Source organism: Prinia subflava, chromosome 19 (genome assembly GCF_021018805.1).
Source record: "Prinia subflava isolate CZ2003 ecotype Zambia chromosome 19, Cam_Psub_1.2, whole genome shotgun sequence".
In the NCBI taxonomy this organism is placed as follows: Eukaryota; Metazoa; Chordata; class Aves; order Passeriformes; family Cisticolidae; genus Prinia; species Prinia subflava.
This window is the reverse complement of record NC_086265.1, coordinates 3,109,088-3,128,792: the sequence shown is the minus strand read 5'-3', so window position 1 is coordinate 3,128,792 and position 19,705 is coordinate 3,109,088. Positions and strand designations below refer to the sequence as shown.

At 41.6% G+C, this 19,705-nt stretch overlaps 1 protein-coding gene across 3 annotated transcripts in view; it reads left to right on the top strand.

Moving 5' to 3' along the window:
- The window catches only part of CLIP1 (CAP-Gly domain containing linker protein 1), a 60,863-nt gene that overhangs the window by 9,586 nt on the left and 31,572 nt on the right, over window positions 1-19,705 (top strand). For all 3 annotated transcript variants that reach the window (XM_063415544.1, XM_063415542.1, XM_063415543.1), the window contains exons 2-7: window positions 1,481-1,676; window positions 2,135-2,703; window positions 14,841-14,965; window positions 15,975-16,185; window positions 18,731-18,928; window positions 19,284-19,387. In XM_063415544.1, the coding sequence (XP_063271614.1) occupies window positions 1,583-1,676; window positions 2,135-2,703; window positions 14,841-14,965; window positions 15,975-16,185; window positions 18,731-18,928; window positions 19,284-19,387 (1,301 nt within the window). In that variant the 5' untranslated portion in view covers window positions 1,481-1,582. The remainder of the gene's footprint in view (window positions 1-1,480; window positions 1,677-2,134; window positions 2,704-14,840; window positions 14,966-15,974; window positions 16,186-18,730; window positions 18,929-19,283; window positions 19,388-19,705) is intronic.

Below are 19,705 nucleotides of genomic sequence, written 5' to 3'. Positions count from 1 at the left end.
AATATGCTGCAGAGTCATAACTCTGCAGGCAGGTGGGTGACAAACTTCTGGCAACACTAGAAAAAAAAGGTTCAGAAATCTTCCCAGCACTTCATCATTTTCATGTAGCAGACCTTAAATTGTAGGCAAACACAATTACATCCAAGATGGTAATTCACGTTTTTTAAGTTGCAGACTTAGAAAATGCCTTGAATTCAGCATGGCAGGTCTTGAAATAGCATAAGGAACATTTCACTTTGGTGTTCAGGTTCACAAAGCAGTGAATCGATTTTTAGGAATACTGATTAATAATTCATAATACAGAAGGAATGGACTAGTACATAAAGACAGGGTTGGTTTATTTTCCTTAGTGAGAATCTCCTTGCTGCAGCAGAGCTGTCTCTCCTGGCAGGTTTGTTCTACCTTTAGCTGGGTGCTGAGCTCCCAGTTTGCACCCCTGGGCACTGGGAGGCTGCAGCTGCCCAACTTTCTGTCCTGACAGGTGCCAGAGTGCTGAGTAAAGAGCAGGACTGAGAGCTGCTTTGTACTTCTTGTTTGACGTGTTCTGAGCAAACAGTTGAGCAAACTCTCTGCCTGCCCGTTTCCTTTCCCCCTTCAGGTTTTTGTTTAGGTGTGTGCTGCTGTTTAAGTGGTGTAGCTGTTCTGGCAGTGCCTCATATAAAAGTCAGCACAAAGCCAAGCTGTGTTCACACAGAATAGTTTATTCCTTTGAAGAGGGGAGAGAGCAGTCGCCTTGAAGTTCGGCTTTGAATTCGCATGCGGGGTAAAAAAATTCAGATTTTTCATTAGAGATGAAAAAGCCCCGCTGAAGCTTTTGTAATCAGAAAGAAGATGCCTCCTGTGGCAAAACACAGTTCCCTGAAAAGCTTCGAGCTGGCTTCCAAGTTCCATCCTAGCAACGTTGGGAAGAGTCCCTGCTCTTAGCTGGGGCTCTGGTGGGGACTGCGAGCCAGCCTATCTTGTGATCTGAGGTCACTGAGAGCTGAGGTGGCTCTTTGCTTTCCAGTTGTCATCAGTAACTCGTAAACAATTTCAGCTTTTCAGTTCCAATCTCTTAGAGAGTTTACTCCTTTTATCCTGAAATTCCTGGCTGCCTTGATTTCTCCTGCTGCTGTTTCTCCAGGCTCGGGTTGGTTTTGCTGGGGTGTTGCAACGCTGGAAAAATGTGACTGAAAACAGTTGTGTGTGTGCAGCAGTTAAATCTATGTGTAATGTTAGCTGTGCTGTTAAGGGCTTTGTTTTTCTTTCTTAAAATAACCTTTTAGTTTAAATCTCAAGATAAATACAGCAGCATTCAGCAAAGTGAGTTCTTTTGATGATTTAGGTTTTAATAGGAAAGATGGGGAGTTGGAAATGCTGCTGCATGCTACTGGAAAGTGATTTTTATAATGCATTTTATACACAAACTGTGTATATATAGGTATCCCTTCTGCAGGATTTAACACTGATCTTTGCTCATGTCTGATCTTTTTATATACAGGTTTATTCCAGAGTTGAAAAAGCTTAAACAATATATTTTCTCCATGTTTGGAAAAAGATAGTTGCTACAGAAGAGGAGGATAACCACTGGTATTGCAAAAAGATGAGTATGTTAAAACCAAGTGGACTTAAGGCTCCTTCAAAGACCATCAAGCACGGGGGTTCCTTGCTGAAAACACCTGCACCTGTTACTGCTGGTAAGGAATAGTTAAATACCTTAATTATTCCCCTATTCATCTTCTGACAAGAAGTACCTTGAATGCTGTAGTATACACTATTTTTACTCTTTTCACCAATGTATTTTTGCTTGTATTTCTGATTTTAAAAAATTACATGGAGGGCTTACAAAAATCTAAAGGTTACTGATTGGAGATGAAGCAATTTTCCTCAAAGAAACCTTGTCATGATAAAAATGCTTTGGGAGTTTTTGAAGTCAGACCTGTGATTTTTACAAGGTTTTTACCAAAACCTTCATTAAATACATTCAGTGTCTCTATCCTTGGATTTTGAATTATTTCTTCCAGAGATTACAGCATCTGCACAGAAAAATTAGGAGTTGTGGTCTCCTAATTAGAGACACTGCTACATTGAAACTAAATAATGATGCTCTTTGGAGTATTCGTGTATTTAATTTCTCACTGTGCTTTGATTCCAGCCCCAGCAGAAAAAGCAGCTCCCAGTGAGAAGACCTCAAGCACAGCCCCTGCAGACGCACACGAGGAGTTTGTGGATGATTTCAGAGTCGGGGAGCGCGTTTGGGTGAATGGAAACAAACCCGGCTTCATCCAGTTCCTGGGGGAGACGCAGTTTGCCCCGGGGCAGTGGGCAGGGATCGTCCTGGATGAGCCCATCGGGAAGAACGACGGCTCCGTGGCGGGAGTTCGCTACTTCCAGTGCGAGCCCCTGAGGGGAATATTCACAAGGCCGTCCAAACTGAGCAGGAAAGTGGTGACAGAGGACGAGGCCAATGGAACCCAGACAGCTCACGCCTCCAGAGCCACCTCCCCGACATCCACATCTGCTGCCAGCGCCGTGTCCTCATCCCCTGCTGCGCTCCCCCCTTCAGGAATTCCACAGAAAACCCCCCTTGCTGCTAAGGAACACGCGACTCCTTCTCAGATTAGCAATCTCTCCAAAACTGCCAGTGAATCTATATCGAATCTCTCAGAAGCTGGATCGCTAAAGAAGGGAGAAAGGGAGCTCAAAATTGGAGATCGAGTGCTGGTAAGATTTCCCTGTCTGCTTTTGATTAATTGAAACTTCTGCTAATATTCAAAACTTTTCTGCTATTTCCTTGGTCAAGATAACATTATTCTCTCGCTTTCTTTGTCTAGTGTCTTCTTTAAACAAGCTTTTTGCATGCTGTGGGAATATCTTGGCAGTACCAAGATAAAATGGTTATTTTGGCAGGTTTTAATCTATGATGTTTTGCCACTGTTTAGAACACAGCATTGTGTTTAACAGCATATTTGTAGCTTATCTCTCTGTATCTTCAAGTCGTGCTAAATAAAAACCAAGCGTGTGAGATTTCCATGCAGGCCTTCTGCCCTGTCCAGGGCTGTGTGTTTAGAAAGCAAATATTCAATAATTGATTGTTCCTGGGTGGTGATAGGCAGGGGCAGAAGCAGTCACATAATGCCACTGATCAGCCAGGAATTATGTGTGCTCTTGGGGATGTGCCACATTATTTGGCTGCCCTTCCTAAATTCAGCCCCCTAAATGTTTCTGCCAGTGTATCATCTCACCTTTTTAAAAGGGAATTGCTCTGTTATCAGCAATTATGTTAAAAAATGCTTAACATTTTTTAAAAATAATTATCAGAAAGCTGGTGGTAGGTTGTGTATGTTATGTTCTTAATTTAAAGGCTATTTATGTAGCCTTCATATATAACGAGAATGATCCTTGTATGCCCACCAGATCTGTGATCTCTGTAACAGGGACTCAGTTTTAGGTTTGATTTAATCATTAAAGTGAATCATTGAACTGAAGATCTGTCACTTTTATTTTGATACAATCTTTCCTTATTTATAATATAATTTTAGAATTTCCATTAGGCAGGTGTGAGTATCCTGGCATAGAAACATTTCTGGGGTTACTGTAAGGATGCTATATAGAAAAAAATCCCCTGGATTTTATTGTTTGTCCTGCATTGCCCCACCAGATAATAATTCTGCAGTGAAGGTGTATTAGTATTTTAATTAAGTCTGTTGTATTTTTGAGGGAGGAATTTGCCTCCTCTTTCTGTTTAAGAAGAGCTTAAAATACATGGCCAAGTTAGGAAGGAGACAAAGGTGAAGTGAGGGCAGGGGTTGGCTGACTGCTGGATTTGGGCTGAGATGTGTTTTCTTGGAGTGCCAATGGAAACAAAGATTTGTGGTTTATCCCTGGCTATTTCTGTCAGAGACTGAGCCCTGTTGTCCTCCAGACAACATCAGGGCTTTAACCACTTGTTTGCCTTTTCCTCAAGGACCTGTGTGAGCCCTTCTGGGACGTCCCTTTTGGGAGAATTCTCCGGTGCTGTGAAGGCATCACTCTGCCTTCCCTGTGTCTAATTAGTGCAAATTGCAGAAGCAGCATATCCTAAGTGCCATGGTTTGATAATAATATGAAACAATGCAAATTGTTAAGTAGGACAACTTAAACTTAATATTTCATCCTCTCTGCTACCTCTGTTTGCCTTAAGTCTTCCTCGTGAGTCATCAAATTGTAGTTTGAGGTTTTGGGGTAATTCCTAGCACAGTATGTTGGTGATGCATAACTATAATTTCTATACCAGTATAAGATACTCAGGAATGTGAATGTTAAAGGGGCAGGATTGTTGTTTACTCTTTCTTAATCCTTTAGGATTCCATGCTAATTATTTGTAATAGATCCTAAACTTTGCTCTCATGTCTAATAATAATTCAGATGTAAATATCTTAAGTGGCCAGGTTAGTTCAAATAATCCTAAGCTTGCCTGAATAGGTGATTTATCTGTTAATATATTTTTCCCTGACACTGAACTTCTGTTCAGCACTGAACTGTAGAGTGGAGGTATCACAGACTAATTCTGGGAACTGTTCCCAAAGCCTCCAACCAGCACCAGTTCCTGGGAAAGACCTGCCTGTCACTTGTGTCACTGCTCAGCCACTCCTGCTCCACCAGAGGGACAAACCCCCCTGGCCTGCTGCACATCCCTTGATGCTCACAGCAGTCCCTTTTCAGCAATGTGTTACACCAGAGCATGAAGGGCTGGGTGGAAGCTGCCAGTCCCACTCAGAGTTTCCCCTTTAGGTGACAATGTGGTGTCACAGCCACGTGACGTGTTCCAGTCTGACCACACCATTGCAGGGCTGCAGGGGCCCAGTGCTGCAACATGCAGCAGTTCTTGCAGCTTGGACCAACTGCTGGGAGCATTTTGTGAAGGTTTTTTGGTGGTTATGGACACGTGGGGAAAACAACTGCTGGGAATTACAGCTTGAGAACAGGGAGCCTCCAGCAGCCTAGAGCTGCAGTGCAGAACAATGAATTCATGATAGACAAAAGCTCATTTGGGAGTCCTATTAAAGCAGCTAATTGGAAAATGATGTCCTAAAGGGCAGATTCATAGATGGGTAAGGCACAGCTCATGAGCCAAGATTACATTCCAGAATGGACATCAGATGGCCTCAGCTTTATTGATCTTAGTGTGTGATCTCAGGGTGTGGAGTGTGGTACTGAAGTATTTCAATCTGTTCATTTTGCTCTTTCCTCTAACATGGATTCTAAAATGTAGTTAATGGGAGTTACTTTGAGTGGATCAGTTAAATGACTGTTTCTTTTTATTGTTGGTAACTGATTTTGGATAACTTCAACAAAAAAGGCAAAATCTTACAGCTCTTTTTGTGTGCCCAGTCTGGGTTAGCAGGGAACAAGAGCCCATTCTGCCAGTGTTTACTAACTCCCATCTCAACTTTCTGTGTTACACAGATGCAAATTGGGCACAAGTTTGAACCTGAAATGTTGGGTTCAGTTTTAGGCTTTCCCAGCAGCTCAGCTGTGTTGAACATTCTCCTGTTCCTGCAGAGATGTTAATACTGCTCCTCTCCAGGAAAAGGAGCTGTCACCCCTCACGTTTCATCTGCATCATCCCAGCAAACTCCTGCCTCAGTGGTGCTGGGATGGGGTTGTTTGATTAAAGGAACAAAGAAATCTTGTGGAGCTGATTAAAGCTCCAGTGCATGGCCTGTATTGTTTTGTGTAGAGAGAAAAGATGCCTTAGGCTTTTTTTTATTATTATTCCTTTGATCTCTGGTGGTTTCACCAGCCTTTTGTACACTTCAGGTTAGAATTAACAATGCTAAGTGGTCCCATATGGAGTCCTCCCAAACTTCTACAGGAGAACTTGTATCTTCAAAATATAAAGGGTTAGTAACAAAGGAGGCTTCCAGTGAAGGTATCCCTGATTTATTTGATTATGAAGACAGGTACCCTACATGATCTTTCCTTAATTCAGATAACATTAAGAAGAATAGTGGTTACATTCAGATTTGGGACACTTACTCAGAGTTAAAGATAAGATATTCCAGAGAAGTAAAAGAAAAAAAATTTCCAGAGAGAAAAAACCCCAAAAAACAAAAAAAAACAGATAAAAGAAATGCAAGAGAAAATAAATTCCACTGCAAACCCCCAATAGAGCTGTGAGGTGATCACCTGTGTATTCTCAGAACCAGGCTTGCTCAGAGCATCTTCTGTGAGGTTGTGCTGATCTGTGCTATAGATACAGAGATAAAAAGAGGCAAAACAAGCAGGCTCGCTTTTTCAGGGGGCAGACAAACCACTTTTCCCAAAAGACCTTGGATATTAAAAAGACACTGACATAAAACAAGACAGTGCTTCAAGGTATTGGATATGTCAGCTGTGGGTGCCTGCAGAAAAATACTTACAACAATCAGCTACAGCCTCTCCTGGTTTTTCCCCTCAATTTGAAGAAGACATTTCCAGGCCATTAAACTGAGTTGTAAACATCAGAAAAATAACTCATGGTAGACATCAATGCCCATAAGGGAAGTATAATAATTGTGGAGGAATTCCCATTGTCCTGTTGTCTTAGGAGTTCTCTTTTTTGAGATTCCAGAGGAGTCAAAGCAAATTGAACAGAGTGAATACACAAGTATTCACTGAAGTATTGTAGCCCTAAATGGATGTTCTAGTGGAAAAAGACCTTTAGATTTCTGTAGTTTATTCCTCAAAGGTGATTAATTGAAACAGCACCCTGTGTTCTGCTATCTGAGGAATCTCTGATGTTAAATCTGTCTCTCAAATCCCAATCTGAGCCATATTCAGCAAGTGTGTGCTCAATTTTCCTGTCACTAACAAGAAACCAACAATACCTCGTAACAGTATTTGGAAATGTTGAAAATATAGGTAGATAAGTTAGATATATCAAAGAATTGTTGTTTATTATGTGTAATTCACAATTCAGCTTTTCATTTGGTGCACTGATATCTCTTTTAGGGGATAAAAACAGTGCTAAACCAAAGAAGAGTTATTAATGCAAAACCAGCTCTGTATTAGGCATAATTTCCATTCTTAACATATGATGTATGTTCTGGAATCTGGATGTGATTTAACAGTGAGAACATTAACTCTGGCCAGCCTGATCTTGTATTTGGGGATTCTGTAACACAGGGAAAGGGATGCAGAAATCTGCACTTCCTTCCCTGCCCTCATCCAGCCTTTCTGGGGTTAATGACACAGTGCCAGAATTTCAGCTGATTTTTCTGCTGAAAATCAAGCTCCAGCTTCAGCATTTGAACCTGCTCTGAATAAGAATTCCTGTCCAAGAAGTACCAGTGGAAGTGCTGTGCTCGGTGCTAAACCAGATGGGGAAAGAACAACAGAAAACCAATTCAGAAAACAAATTACTTTCAGGCTCAGCCAGTTGGGGTTTCCTGTTTGAGTTGTGGCCAGAGAACCTGTTTGCCCTGGTGTTGCACACTTAGGATTTCTTAAGAGCCCAATGCAAAGTTGATTTTAAAAACAAACAAACAACCCCCTGTGAACTACCCAACCAAAACAAAGCCAACTTGTTAATAAAAGAGAGAAATCTGCTTTCTGTGACAACTGTTGCCTGAACCAAAAGTTGAAGCAGCTTTGACGGCGTCATCGGCTTTTCCCTGAAGGGACCAGATGCTGTATTTTAAATAAATAAATAAAAGTCTTATCAACCTAAGGGGCCTTAGCCTTCTCAAGGGATTAAAGTGCTTTCATTCATTTAACCAGTTACAGCTTCATCACAGTCTGCCAAAGCTGCTGCTTCTGGAGCTGAGCTGTAAAGCTGGAACTCGGCCTCCATCCATATGTTCACAAAAAGATGCAAACTCAATTTACAGTGCTGGTGTGGCCTTTTTGCCAAGTTCTTCCTGTGCATGAGTGACATCTCATTTCTCTTTATTCCCTGTTTCACAGAGCTGGCTGTTAAGTTGCTCTGTGCTTTGTTGTTTCTTCCCAAGGTCTTTGGTGCTGGAGCAGGCAGGGGCTGATAGGAGATTATTGTCAGATTTGTTTCCACCCGTGTAACCTATCTGCAAGTAAACATGACATGGGGCTGTCACCTGATTACATTCCAGGGCTCTGAGAAGCAACCAAGGGAGAAAGAAACTTCACATGCAGAGAGGAGTTTCTCCCTTTAGCATTGTCCTCGTGGTGTTTTTTAAGGTTTTCTTTTTCTGGATTTTACAACTTTCTGAATAGAAAATGCACTTCTTTTTATTCTGTTTAAGGTCTATTATAATATTTAACTGTTATGAAAACATATTCATTGGTGGTGTTACAGTTAAAACAGTGCAAAAATATCTGGCACAATGCATACAAAGATGGAAAAGGAAGAAAAATTTGGAAGTTGGGAACGTGTGAGTGGTTTGTGCTCTCCTGGGGCTCTTCTCTAGAGCCTCCTCCATCAAATGTGACAGTTTTAAATGCTCAGTCACACTTCTGCTTTATCCTTGAGCTGAGGTGACTGTGAGAGATTTTGATGGCTTTGTCATGTTAAGTCAAGGATGAAAGTAATTCTTATATTTATGTATGTCTACTTAGGCACAGTACTTTGGATTCTGTAATGTATGATGTAGATTAGTTTGCTCAGTGGCTGCTACAGCATAAAATACATATATGAGAAAATATCTGAGGGACAAGGGGTGTCCAAAGGCTTTGCTTGCAATTCATCATCTGGGTGATTTTCCCTGTGCAAACCTCTGCTTTATTTTAATGTTACTTTTAAGCATTTTTCAGGATGTGGCATTACCCATCTGCTCACAACTAAGGTGTTAAATTTATCTTAGAGCAAGGCACTTGACTTAGAGCAAGACAAGAGTCGTGTCTGAGTCACTCTGTTTTGGCAGCTCCTTATTTAACCTCAGACTGCTTGTGAGTTCTGGGCTGCAATGGCAGGGACTGGTGACTCCCCACATGCTTTGACAGCAGTTAATTCCCTTTTTTGTGTGTGGATTCCCTGGCTCCCTTCCCCTCTCCCTGCCTTCCCAAGGGGGACTATCCAGGAACACTTTGTCCTCAGCCATTTCAACACAGGATGGGAGGAAGAACAGTTTATTTACTTATTTTACTTTTTGCTTTTTTTGTGGTGCTGATGAATTCACATTTGGCTTTTGTAGTATGGGATTGCTGTTAGGGGCTTTTTTTGTTTATTTCCTTTGAGCTGGATGAATGAATTGAACCTCAATAGCACGTCAGTTTTAGTTACTAAACTGTTTTCTCTGCAAGTGAGGTATTGTGTGGCAGCAGTGTGAGTATCTTATTGCACATGAGGTTTTTTGCCCACTTTGGCCTTGCTTTTCAACTTCCAAGTCAGCTGCAACCAAATTGTGTGGAAGTGGAGAGGTTTCAAAGCAAATTCTTCCAAGTTCCATGGAAACAGCCCAATAGAAGGTGGAGACTCTGCCCACCAGTTCTGGAAAAGCTGCAATTTGCCTTCACAGAACTTTGCACATCACAGAATCCACATGATCAGGGCTTGTCTGAATCCTGTTCACATCAGTGGAAACAGCAGAAGTCACTCCTGCATTTTTAGATAGTGAAGTCACTCACCCATAATATCCAATGCCACAGAAAAACTGCTGGCGTTAATCCCGCTACTCACAGAATTGCTGGGTTAAAAAATCTGAATTATGGAGGCCAGTTTAAAGTTTGGGAGATGTTCTAACAGTGTTCCAGTCATGCCTTGGTCCAGTGTTGGATGTTGTGTAGGTATTTTTAAAATGAAATAAGATAGTCTAAAGCAAATACCTGATATCTGTCTAATCTCAGCAAAAAAGGCAATAATTGATAGAGCAAGCAAATACTGACCAACTAAAACATGGCAGTTTGGTCAAACACTTCTGCTTCCTTCTCTAAAACTATAGATTTAATGGAGAAAATGTTATTATGGAGTTATGTGGTGGGATTATTATTATTTTAAAATCCTGAATACTAACAGTCTAGCTTCAAAATTAGCACTTGACTTCACTGACAGGTTTAAGAACTCGGTATATTTACATCTTTATTTATTTGAAAAACCCATTGGAATTCAGCAGGAATTCAGAACACAGCTGAAAGATGACTCAAGCAAGAGAAAGTATCTTGCAATAAAAGTTTTTAAGAAGTTTAGCTGCTAATATTAAAAGGGAAAAATTGAGGTGTCTTGCTTAAAGCCTGTGTGTACCTGCATGGTGGATGCTGCAGAGCTCTGTAATCTTCCAAAAGAAATCATAATGAGAGCCAGTGGCCAGAGGCCACAGTCAAATTTGGTTTATTTGAAATTTAAATATGTTTGAACAATGGAGTGATTAAGTATGAAAACAGCCTGTCAGTGGCAGCATGTTTCCTGATGGATATCAGCTCTGCTGCAAAAACATCCCCACAGAAATTAGCTGAGTACAGTTACAGGGTTAATTACAGATGGAAATGGGTGAAGTGTAAAGACCTGTTCCACAGAACCAGAGGAGACAATCCCTCTGGCCTTGAAGGGGTGAACTAATCAATTAAACAACATTTCTGTTGCCAGCTGGAAACAGTTCTGCTAAATTTGGAGAAACAAGAGGAAGATGATTCTGATTAGAACCTGATTAGTGGATTCCAGGTGCTTCAGAGGCTCTGTGGGGCTGGATGGGTTTTGCTTTTCCAAGTGCTGCACATTATGATGCTGAATTGTCCTGAAAATGCAGAAATACCCAAGTGATGCTTTCAGGAGTCACCACCAGTTCATGCTGGGGCAGAAGGGGAGACAGAGCAGTTGTTATTCACCTTTTCCCTCCTCTGGGCAGGTTTGAATAGGTGATATTGTTACACTGACAGCGTTCAGACCCTGCCTGTCCTCTTTGTCACCAGCACTGCTCAAATCACACTCTCATTTTTTAGGTCATCTCTCTTTTCTCCCCTGGATTACACTGGTTTGTTTGTTTCCTGCTTCACCTTATCTTTGGAAATGTGGCTCCACAAAGCTTCTCACAAAGTCTGACGTGTTCATCCCCCTGTCCTTTCACCAGGAAGTTTTTAACCACTTCAGCTTTCCAAACCCACTTTGCTATTTCACTTCAGCTGGCAGCAAATTCATGTAAGCTCAGGTATAATTGGATAAATGGAATTTAATTGCTTTTTGCATGTGTTTGACATAACTCTGGTGAGCTCCAAGTAAAATTCCTCACCTCACCATGACCTGTAGTCTAACCTAGATTCTCTGGAGTATTACAGCTTTGTGTTTTACAGCTTGACTCTATTGAGTGTGGGAACTGACTGAGAAAAGGTCTGGCAGTTCTTTTCTCTATCCATTATTTAGTGACCTGCCTTAGCATGAAAGAAGGTCATGGAAAACTGTCTTTGTGGTAGCTGTGCTCTATTTTTTCCCACAGAACTTTCAGAAACCTTTTAATATTTTTCCCCTGTTTCATTTAGAAACTGATGGGTTTTTTATTTTAGTCCTTCATGCAGTACTGGGACGTCAATCTGCTGGCAAATGCAGCTAGTTTTGGGTTTGAGGTTGAGTTTTTTACCTGTTTTTTGCTGTAATTCTCACAGTTTTAAAAAATATTTTTTCTATAACTGATGCTACACTCTGAAGTACAATTCTCTTTTCATATTGCTTGGAACAACTGAGTTTAATCATGCCAGGATCTTTTGTCCCATTTGTGGCACTATTAAGTCTGTATATGTACAGCAACTTTCTTCATGAAAAGCCTTTTCCCACTGTCTTGCACAGTAGCACCTCACACTGTACTACCAAGAGAATAAATTATTATTATTTTCTTCTCAAGGTGTTGTCACTTGCAGGTACTAATTACAACTGGAGATAAATACAGTAAATTTCTGGGAGAGATGTCTGTGAATGATTGGAAGCCTTCAGTAGTCTCAGGCTTTATAAAGGAGGGCTGACCTGTCTTTAAAGCTGAAATTTAGAAAGCTTTTGCTTAAAGCTGAGCAAAACTGCCCGTGATGACCTTCACTGATTCTCTGAGCCCGTTACAGCCACAAGGTGCTCTTGTGAGGACACACAGCATGTGCAGACAGAGAGATGTAGTAGCTGGTTATTCAGAGAAGCTGGACTGGGTTTGGAAAAAAGCAGAAATTTTTTGGCATTCTCCCTTGAGTCCTGTTTAAAATAACCCAGGTACCATGGTTACAAGAGAAGTCACTTTGCTGCTTCTCCCGGGAATGTCGTGTTGAGCAGCCCCATCTGGTCTGGGAGCTGAATTCCTGCATTTGCTGGCTCCCACCAGGCCCTGGGTCACCGGGGGCTGGAGCAGGGCCAGGGGCTCTGGGCACTGCCACATTCCTCCAGCTTGTGTCTCCCAGTTTGTGGTTTGAATGTGGTCTCTTCAAAATAAACTCTTCACACTTTTTACATAAACATGGAGGAGGAGCAGGGCCAAGGTATGAAACAGAAAAGGAGGAATATTCTGCACCCAAGTTTAATCTTTGTTATCCTGGACCCAGCATTACTTGTCTGGAGGTTGATTTGCAGGTTGATTTGGAGGGAACAGATTGCAGCAGTTTTTCCTGTCCCTGGGAATCCTTGCATGGAGTTATCCTGTTCCACCACGGTGCTTCAGACACCTCTTACCTCACTCACCCCACTCACCTTCCTATTTAGGTAATTAATTTGGGTTTAAAAAAATCACCACGGACACAAACACTCACCATGAAACAGGAAGAAAATTCCATTGCCTGGCTCAAGGGTTCTGGAAGAGGAGCTTGAGGAATCTCAGTGTACAACCCCAAACCTGACTGTTGTCATTGAAGGAATGTTCCTTATCTAGGCCATTGTTCTAGTTTTCCTGTGTAATTTCTTAAATGGGTTTGTAGAGTCTCTTTTGATTTGATTCTGTTTTCTCAGGTAGAAAACAGGACAAAATTGAGTGGGAAGACAGCTTCTAACCAGAACTAACCTGTCTTTTCACCTAAAGATATGTTCCAGATTTATCTGGAAAAAAAAAAGCGCCAAACAAAACAGACAAACCTAAAGAGACAAAAACCCCTACCCAAGGAAGAGGAATAAGGAGAAGAACTTGGAACTCAATATGGACTGATAGTGCAGTTAAAATATATTTTTATGTTTGTATTTAAGATATTCACCCTCTAGAAAAAGTAGCTAATATCTGAGGGTGAATAACATCTCTCTCAGTTGAAGGGGTAGTTCTTCCCAGGGTGTTACATTCCCTCCTCACGTTGTGCCAGAGATCTGGATTCTGTGTAACTCTTTGGGTGGTTATTACAATTCCTATTTTCCAAGCCAGTCCTAGTGCTTGTTTGTGTGTTCTCTGCCAAGAACACCAAATACCAAAGGTTCTACGAGTTACTATATTAGGCTGAGTCATGATAACTGTAAACTTTGTGTGTTTTTATTCCATGGAGAGTAATAATTTGCTACAGTGCCACTTAAAGCAGGATTTGAAGGTGACCTGCAGTTGTTCCAGAGTTGCTTCTAATGGCAGAGAAGGGGCTGCCACCTTAAGTGTGGAAAGAGGTGCCTCTGCCACCTTTCTCACTTGAATAACATCAAAAAAGGCTCATTGTTCTCCCTGTTTTTCTGAGGTTTGTGTGCATTAGGATTATTTTTCTTCATCAGCTGAAGCCCCTTCTTGCCAGTGGAGTTAGAAGGTGGAGCACAAATGTGTGTGGCAGCTCCTGGGCACTGACTTGGGACTTTTTGGACATGTAAAGTCCTGGATTCCTCACAGGTGACCTTGTGGGTGAACTCTTCCCAACTGGAATAATGTGAATTCTCTCATGTGCTGTGATCATGGTCCTTAATTTACAGCACAAGGAGCTCGTTATTCTCTAGTAATCCTGGGAAGTTCCCCCAAGAAATAGAATGTCTGCTGTAAAAATTACATGAAATACTAATTTACTTTTTATCTTATAAAAAGGAGAATCCCAGTCTTTAATAGGAGGTTTCATTCAAGCTCTCTGCCAAGGCCTCACAATATTCCTGATTGCACGACGTGTGCAGGAAAACACGGGTGGACATTTTCAAGCCATGGGTGCATTTTCCATTCTGTGAATCTCTTGAAGAGGTTTCCATCACCATTTCCCTATTCTCACAGTATTAGATGCAGCCTGAACAGATTTGCACAAATTTAGGGCACAGCATATTGTCTTCCTGAACTGCAGGAATCCTGTGGCTCTTCCTGGCAAGTGTCAGCCACACAACACCTTTTCCTTCTTCGCTTAATTTAATTCTTCCATCCCCTGGGTGTTAGGAAAAGCTGTAGCTCACGGACATTGCAAGTAATTGAAATGGCTGTAAATATTTAATATTATAAGTTTGAAAGCCACTGCTTTTTAGGCTTTCATTTAGAAGTGTTTGGGTTGGATTTTTTTATTCTTGAAAGTGAAGAAAAGATAAAATGATTCTTCCCTCCCAAAGGATTCAAATAGCTGGTTATATCTACAGTTTTGCCAAGTGCTCTGTATCAAGCTTTATATCAGTTCTTTTAAATACAAGAGGGCTGTACTATGTAGTTTATCTGAATTATTCCTTGGAGAAAATATGAAAGAATTTTTTCCTTGTTTCATTTCTTTTATCTTTCCTCACAGAATTAGAATAAGAAGCAAATAGATCTTAGAAATCCTAATGTGCTGGTAGAAATTTATGTGAAACTCTACCACAAATCTCTTGCATTCAGAACATTGGTTATACTGTGTCTTGTTCAATATATTTTTGGTTGTGAAGGTCAGTATTTGTTCAACATTAAAATAAACTCATAGACAAAAAATGTGTAGTTTGAAATAAGAACTGGCTAAGTCATTCCTATGCTTTGTGAAGATGGTTGTGCCAAAAGCTTCTTCACTGAATTTGGTGTTTTATTTTGGAAATGCATTAAATGGAGGTGTATGTCTCACTGCTTTAGGTTGGAGGAACAAAAGCTGGAGTCGTGCGTTTTTTGGGAGAAACAGACTTTGCTAAAGGGGAGTGGTGTGGAGTAGAGCTGGATGAACCCCTGGGCAAGAATGATGGAGCTGTCGCTGGCACGAGGTAAATCCATCCCAGATTTACTTAATGAGATCTTTCTCTGTATTCTCTTTTGGGTTTTTATATCTTCCATGAAATTTTCAATCAGGGGAGGGAGGGGGGCTCTAAACCTGCCTTGTCTGCTGGTGGTGGGAAGGGTTGGTGTGCAATGGTTTGAATTCTCTGATGCCAACACTTCTCTCACATTCGTGGGATGAGCTGATCTCTCCCATGTGAGTTTTATTCATAGACTGGTAATGGAAAACACAATTTCCTTCTTTTGAATGCCTGTTTGATTTCTCAGCTTGGAAGGAATGCTCAGTTAAGAAAATCTCTGAATATCCCATAGTTGTACTTAACAGAAATCTTACAGTATCCCAGGAGTGGAAGCTGCTGTTCCAACAGGTACCTCCTAGTAGAGACTCCAGTAAGTCCTAAGTCACACTCAGAAGGCATTAATTAACATCACAATTTATCTTTCTTTCTCATTTACCATAAGGAACAGTCTTCTACCTCATTAAAAAACCAAGGATTGTCCCACCTTAACATGTGATCACCACTTAAAATTATAAGTGGCATTTGTCTATATTTAACCAAAGATATGTTCTGTATCATCAAATATGCATAAGTGGTGTGTATGTAATAAAATATAAAACTACTTGATTTAATTAAAATCTGATTGCTATTTTTACCTCTCAGCCATCACATCTGTTGGCAGCTCAGAGGAATGTGATGAAGGGGAAAGCTATGGATATAAAACTGAATCTGAATGGAATTTTTTAGGCACTGTAGTGCTAAAATTTTTTAGAGCTGTAGTGTTTACTCTGAATTTCTGAAGTCTGATGTGGTCATGCTGTTTCAGCCTCTCAAAGTCCCTTTTCCAGACCTGGTGTTCAGCAGAACCGCAGTCCAACGTGGATGAGACCCCTGTCCTTTAACACTTCTATACCCCTGATCTCGAATTCTCCACGAACCCAGCCCATGACAAAAGACATTAATTCCTGCTCTCCTCTGCTTGCTTTACCCTCGGAAGGTATTTCCAGTGCCAGCCCAAGTACGGGCTGTTCGCCCCGGTGCACAAGGTGACCAAGATCGGCTTCCCCTCCACCACGCCGGCCAAGGCCAAGCCCGCGGTGCGCAAGGCGCTGCCCACGCCGCTCAAGCGCAGCCCCAGCGCGTCCTCGCTCAGCTCGCTCAGCTCCGTGGCCTCCTCCGTAAGCAGCAAGCCCAGCCGCACAGGACTCGTAAGCTGCTTTTTCCTTGGCATGCTCCCCCTTCCCAGCCCCGGCTCCTGCAGCGGGTCACGGGCAGAGCACGGTTCTCTATTGCTCTTCTCCGTTCAGAGCGTGCGTGAGGGAAGGAAATCTTAGCTAGCCCTGGAGAGCAGCTGGATATTTGAATGTTTAATTCAGGCTAACAGAGTGATTGTGATAAGAAAGGGGCTCAGGATGCAAATTTCTCTGGCTGCAATCTCCATTTAATTCATTTCCTGAGGATCTGCGCTGAAGCTTCCAGAGATCACACTTATTTTATTTAAGCAGGAAGCTTCACGTTGGCTGAAATGTTCAAAATTTCCTTTTGCTGTTCAAGAGATGAGTCAGCTGAGAAATGCAGCGGGAGCAATTTCCAAGTCTCTGCTGACAAGAAGCCTCTTTCTTTTCTTTTAGATTTGGTTTTAATCCTGTGAATTCATAAAGGTTGTGTGTTGCCAAGTGCAGTGGCTCAGGTGAAATCTAACACAGTACTAATTCCACCTAATACACTTACTATGGATTCTTTTGAAGTTGCTCTGTTACATAAATGTCCTAATCTTGGGTTGCAGCAGTAAAACGGAAATCTGGAAAGGCTGAATTTTAAGAAGTCTCTTTTATGGCTATTGAAAACATAGAAATAATTGGCTTTTTCCACAGTTACCCTTACTTTTTCCTTTTTTTTTATGTTAAACCACAGCCCATAGATAGATCTAATTAGGAAGAAGTGACTCCCAGTGATGTGGAGCAGGTTCCCTGTCCCACTGTCCCACTGACCAGCAGGTGCCCAGAGAGGTGACTTCCCCTGGTGCTGCAGCACTGAAGCAGATTAACAGAGGTCAGCAGCCGGTCAGGGCACCAGGGTTAATACCTGACCACAAAAAGGATTTTTATTTGGCACAAACAGTGGGACTTCATTACTTAATCCATTCTGGAAGTTGCACTTGCAGCTGCAGAGTGCCCTCTAGTTTGGGATCACAGCATTAACAAGTGGAGCCCAATGCTTTATTCCATGTGCTGTGGTCCCCCACACACCCCTCGTGAATGTCTAAAATGTATTTGCTTATTTTGTTGTGACGCAGGGATTTTGCATGATTTAGGCCATAAAATACAAAGCTGCTGTAATCCATTATTTCTGGAATTAAAATTCCAACTTTCTTTCAACTCTTTTTCTCAGGCAACATGAACATTTGGTGGCCATCCAAGTTAAAAGGATTGTCCAAATAATTCTGAGGCTTTTTCTTTAAAAGTTAAGCTGCTGGGGAAATGAGATTTCCTGTAATCAGTTTTGACCCAGCAGACTTTTCATGCCTCAGTTTCTAGGAAAACTACAACTTTTGAATTTCTGGACTCTTAGATTGACTGTTCAGGGCTGTTTCTATTTTCTTTTTTCCTGTGTAATAAAAGCAGCTGTCAGAGTAGGTGATCCAGTGATTTAAGGGACTGTCTGGTGCAGTTGATGTTTATTTCTGAGTCTGAAGGAAGCTGATGTTTCTCTGAAGAGTTTTGATCTCTGGAAGGATCATGCTCCTGGTTTTGGGTAATTGGACAGAGCTAAAGGATAGAACAGCAAGTCTTTGTGATTTGGGTTTTTTTTAAAAATTAACTGAGCTGTCATTCTCATTAATACTCAGGCAAATTTCTCAGCTGTTAGAGTCAGCTTTTATGAATAGCAATGGATTATTTTTTGTTCAGTTTTTGCTGTTTTCACAACTATTGCTCACTTTGCTTTGTAATTTCAGGTTATTTACTTTCTCTTCTAGCTCAGGAACCCGTGAGGGTGTAGCTGGTAGGGCCATACTGAATTTTCCCTGGTACTGATTCCATTCAGTGGGGCAGAGATGATGCGAGGTCAAGGAAAACTTGGTTTCATTTTAGCTGCAATTCTCCTGATTGATTTTAATCTACATTCTTGAAGCTTAATATTCAGACTTTTTTCCCAGAAGTAATTAAATTTCAGATGATAGAAACATATATTTTATTCATATACCAGTAGTTGTTCTTCACAAGGTTTTAGCTGTAAGGGTGGCTTTAGGTCAAGGTAAATGCTCTTCATCCTGGCTGGTTTTGCTATGATAGAAGTGCCAGATGCTGGTGGGAGTTCCCAAAACTTTTCATGGAGCATTTGGAAGTGTTGTAGTGTTGCTGGTGACCCAAGATAATGACCTGGTAACTAGAGACACAATGTTTTTGGCTTGCTAGAAAGCTGCCCTTCTGTTTTTTAATGCAAAAAAGATGCTTAGGAGCACCTTGAGCCAGCCTTTGTGTGAGCCTACACCTTCAAATGAGGCCTTTTATTTTTACTTCATCCCTCCTGCCTCTTCCTCTGGCTGCTGCTCCTTAAAGGGCTCTGACCACATTTAAATTCTGGCCACTATTAAATTCTGGAAAATGAAGTCATTTAAGTGTAAAAGGAGAAGGTAGAGTAGGTCACAGAAAGCACTTGCTTTACTAACCCTGTGTTTGTGGGGATACCCACCACACCCCTGTTTTCATTCTCCTGGTGCAGAATGATTTTTAACGCATTTATTTTGTGAAGTTGACAGAAACCTCTTCCCGGTATGCAAGAAAAATTTCGGGCACCACAGCCCTCCAGGAGGCCCTGAAGGAGAAGCAGCAGCACATTGAGCAGCTGCTGGCAGAAAGGGACCTGGAGAGGGCAGAAGTTGCAAAAGCAACGAGTCACGTCGGGGAGATCGAGCAGGAATTGGCTCTGGTTCGCGATGGGCACGACCGGGTAAGGGAGTTACTGTTCCTCTGAAACAGAGTTAACACAAAGGACTTCACCCCCAAAATGGGCTTTTCTTATTGAACAGGGCTGGGAGTAAGAGGTGGTGTGCTCAAAGTAAAATAATCCATACTCTGAGATCTCCCTTGTGGGATCCTTGGCTTGATGAGATACCAGATCTGCTGAATTTAACTCATTTTTATTGAACTTCACCACAGTCTTTGATCATATCCATATTTGATAACATTCCTGTCACTTCACCCATCACCAAATTGTGGTTACTGAGGTACAGGTACATAACTTGGAAAAAAACCCTGCATTTCCCAGCTTAGTAAATTTTGGTTTTATTCCTCTTCCTGATTAGCACGTGCTGGAGATGGAGGCAAAAATGGACCAGCTCCGAGCTATGGTGGAGGCAGCTGACAGGGAGAAAGTGGAGCTCCTCAATCAGCTTGAGGAAGAGAAAAGGTAACCCCAAACTGTGCTCATTAATGTAATTAATGTTCTTCTTGTGCTCCCCTTGTGCATCTTGCTGTTCATCCTGACTCCAGGCATGTTTCTCAGTGCTGGAGTTTCAGTGAAATTGTGGAATCTTGAGGGTCTGTGGATACTTTGGATGTGTCCTGAATTTCTGTTTCCTACATGAATGGTGGAATATACAGAATGTGAGATCAAACTGCTGATTTAGGTCACCTCTGATCATCCAGAAGGGTGAAAAAAGGAGAGAATCAATGAGGATTTAAAGGGTTTTAATACAAAATACTCTCTTCAGAGCTGCAGGAGTAG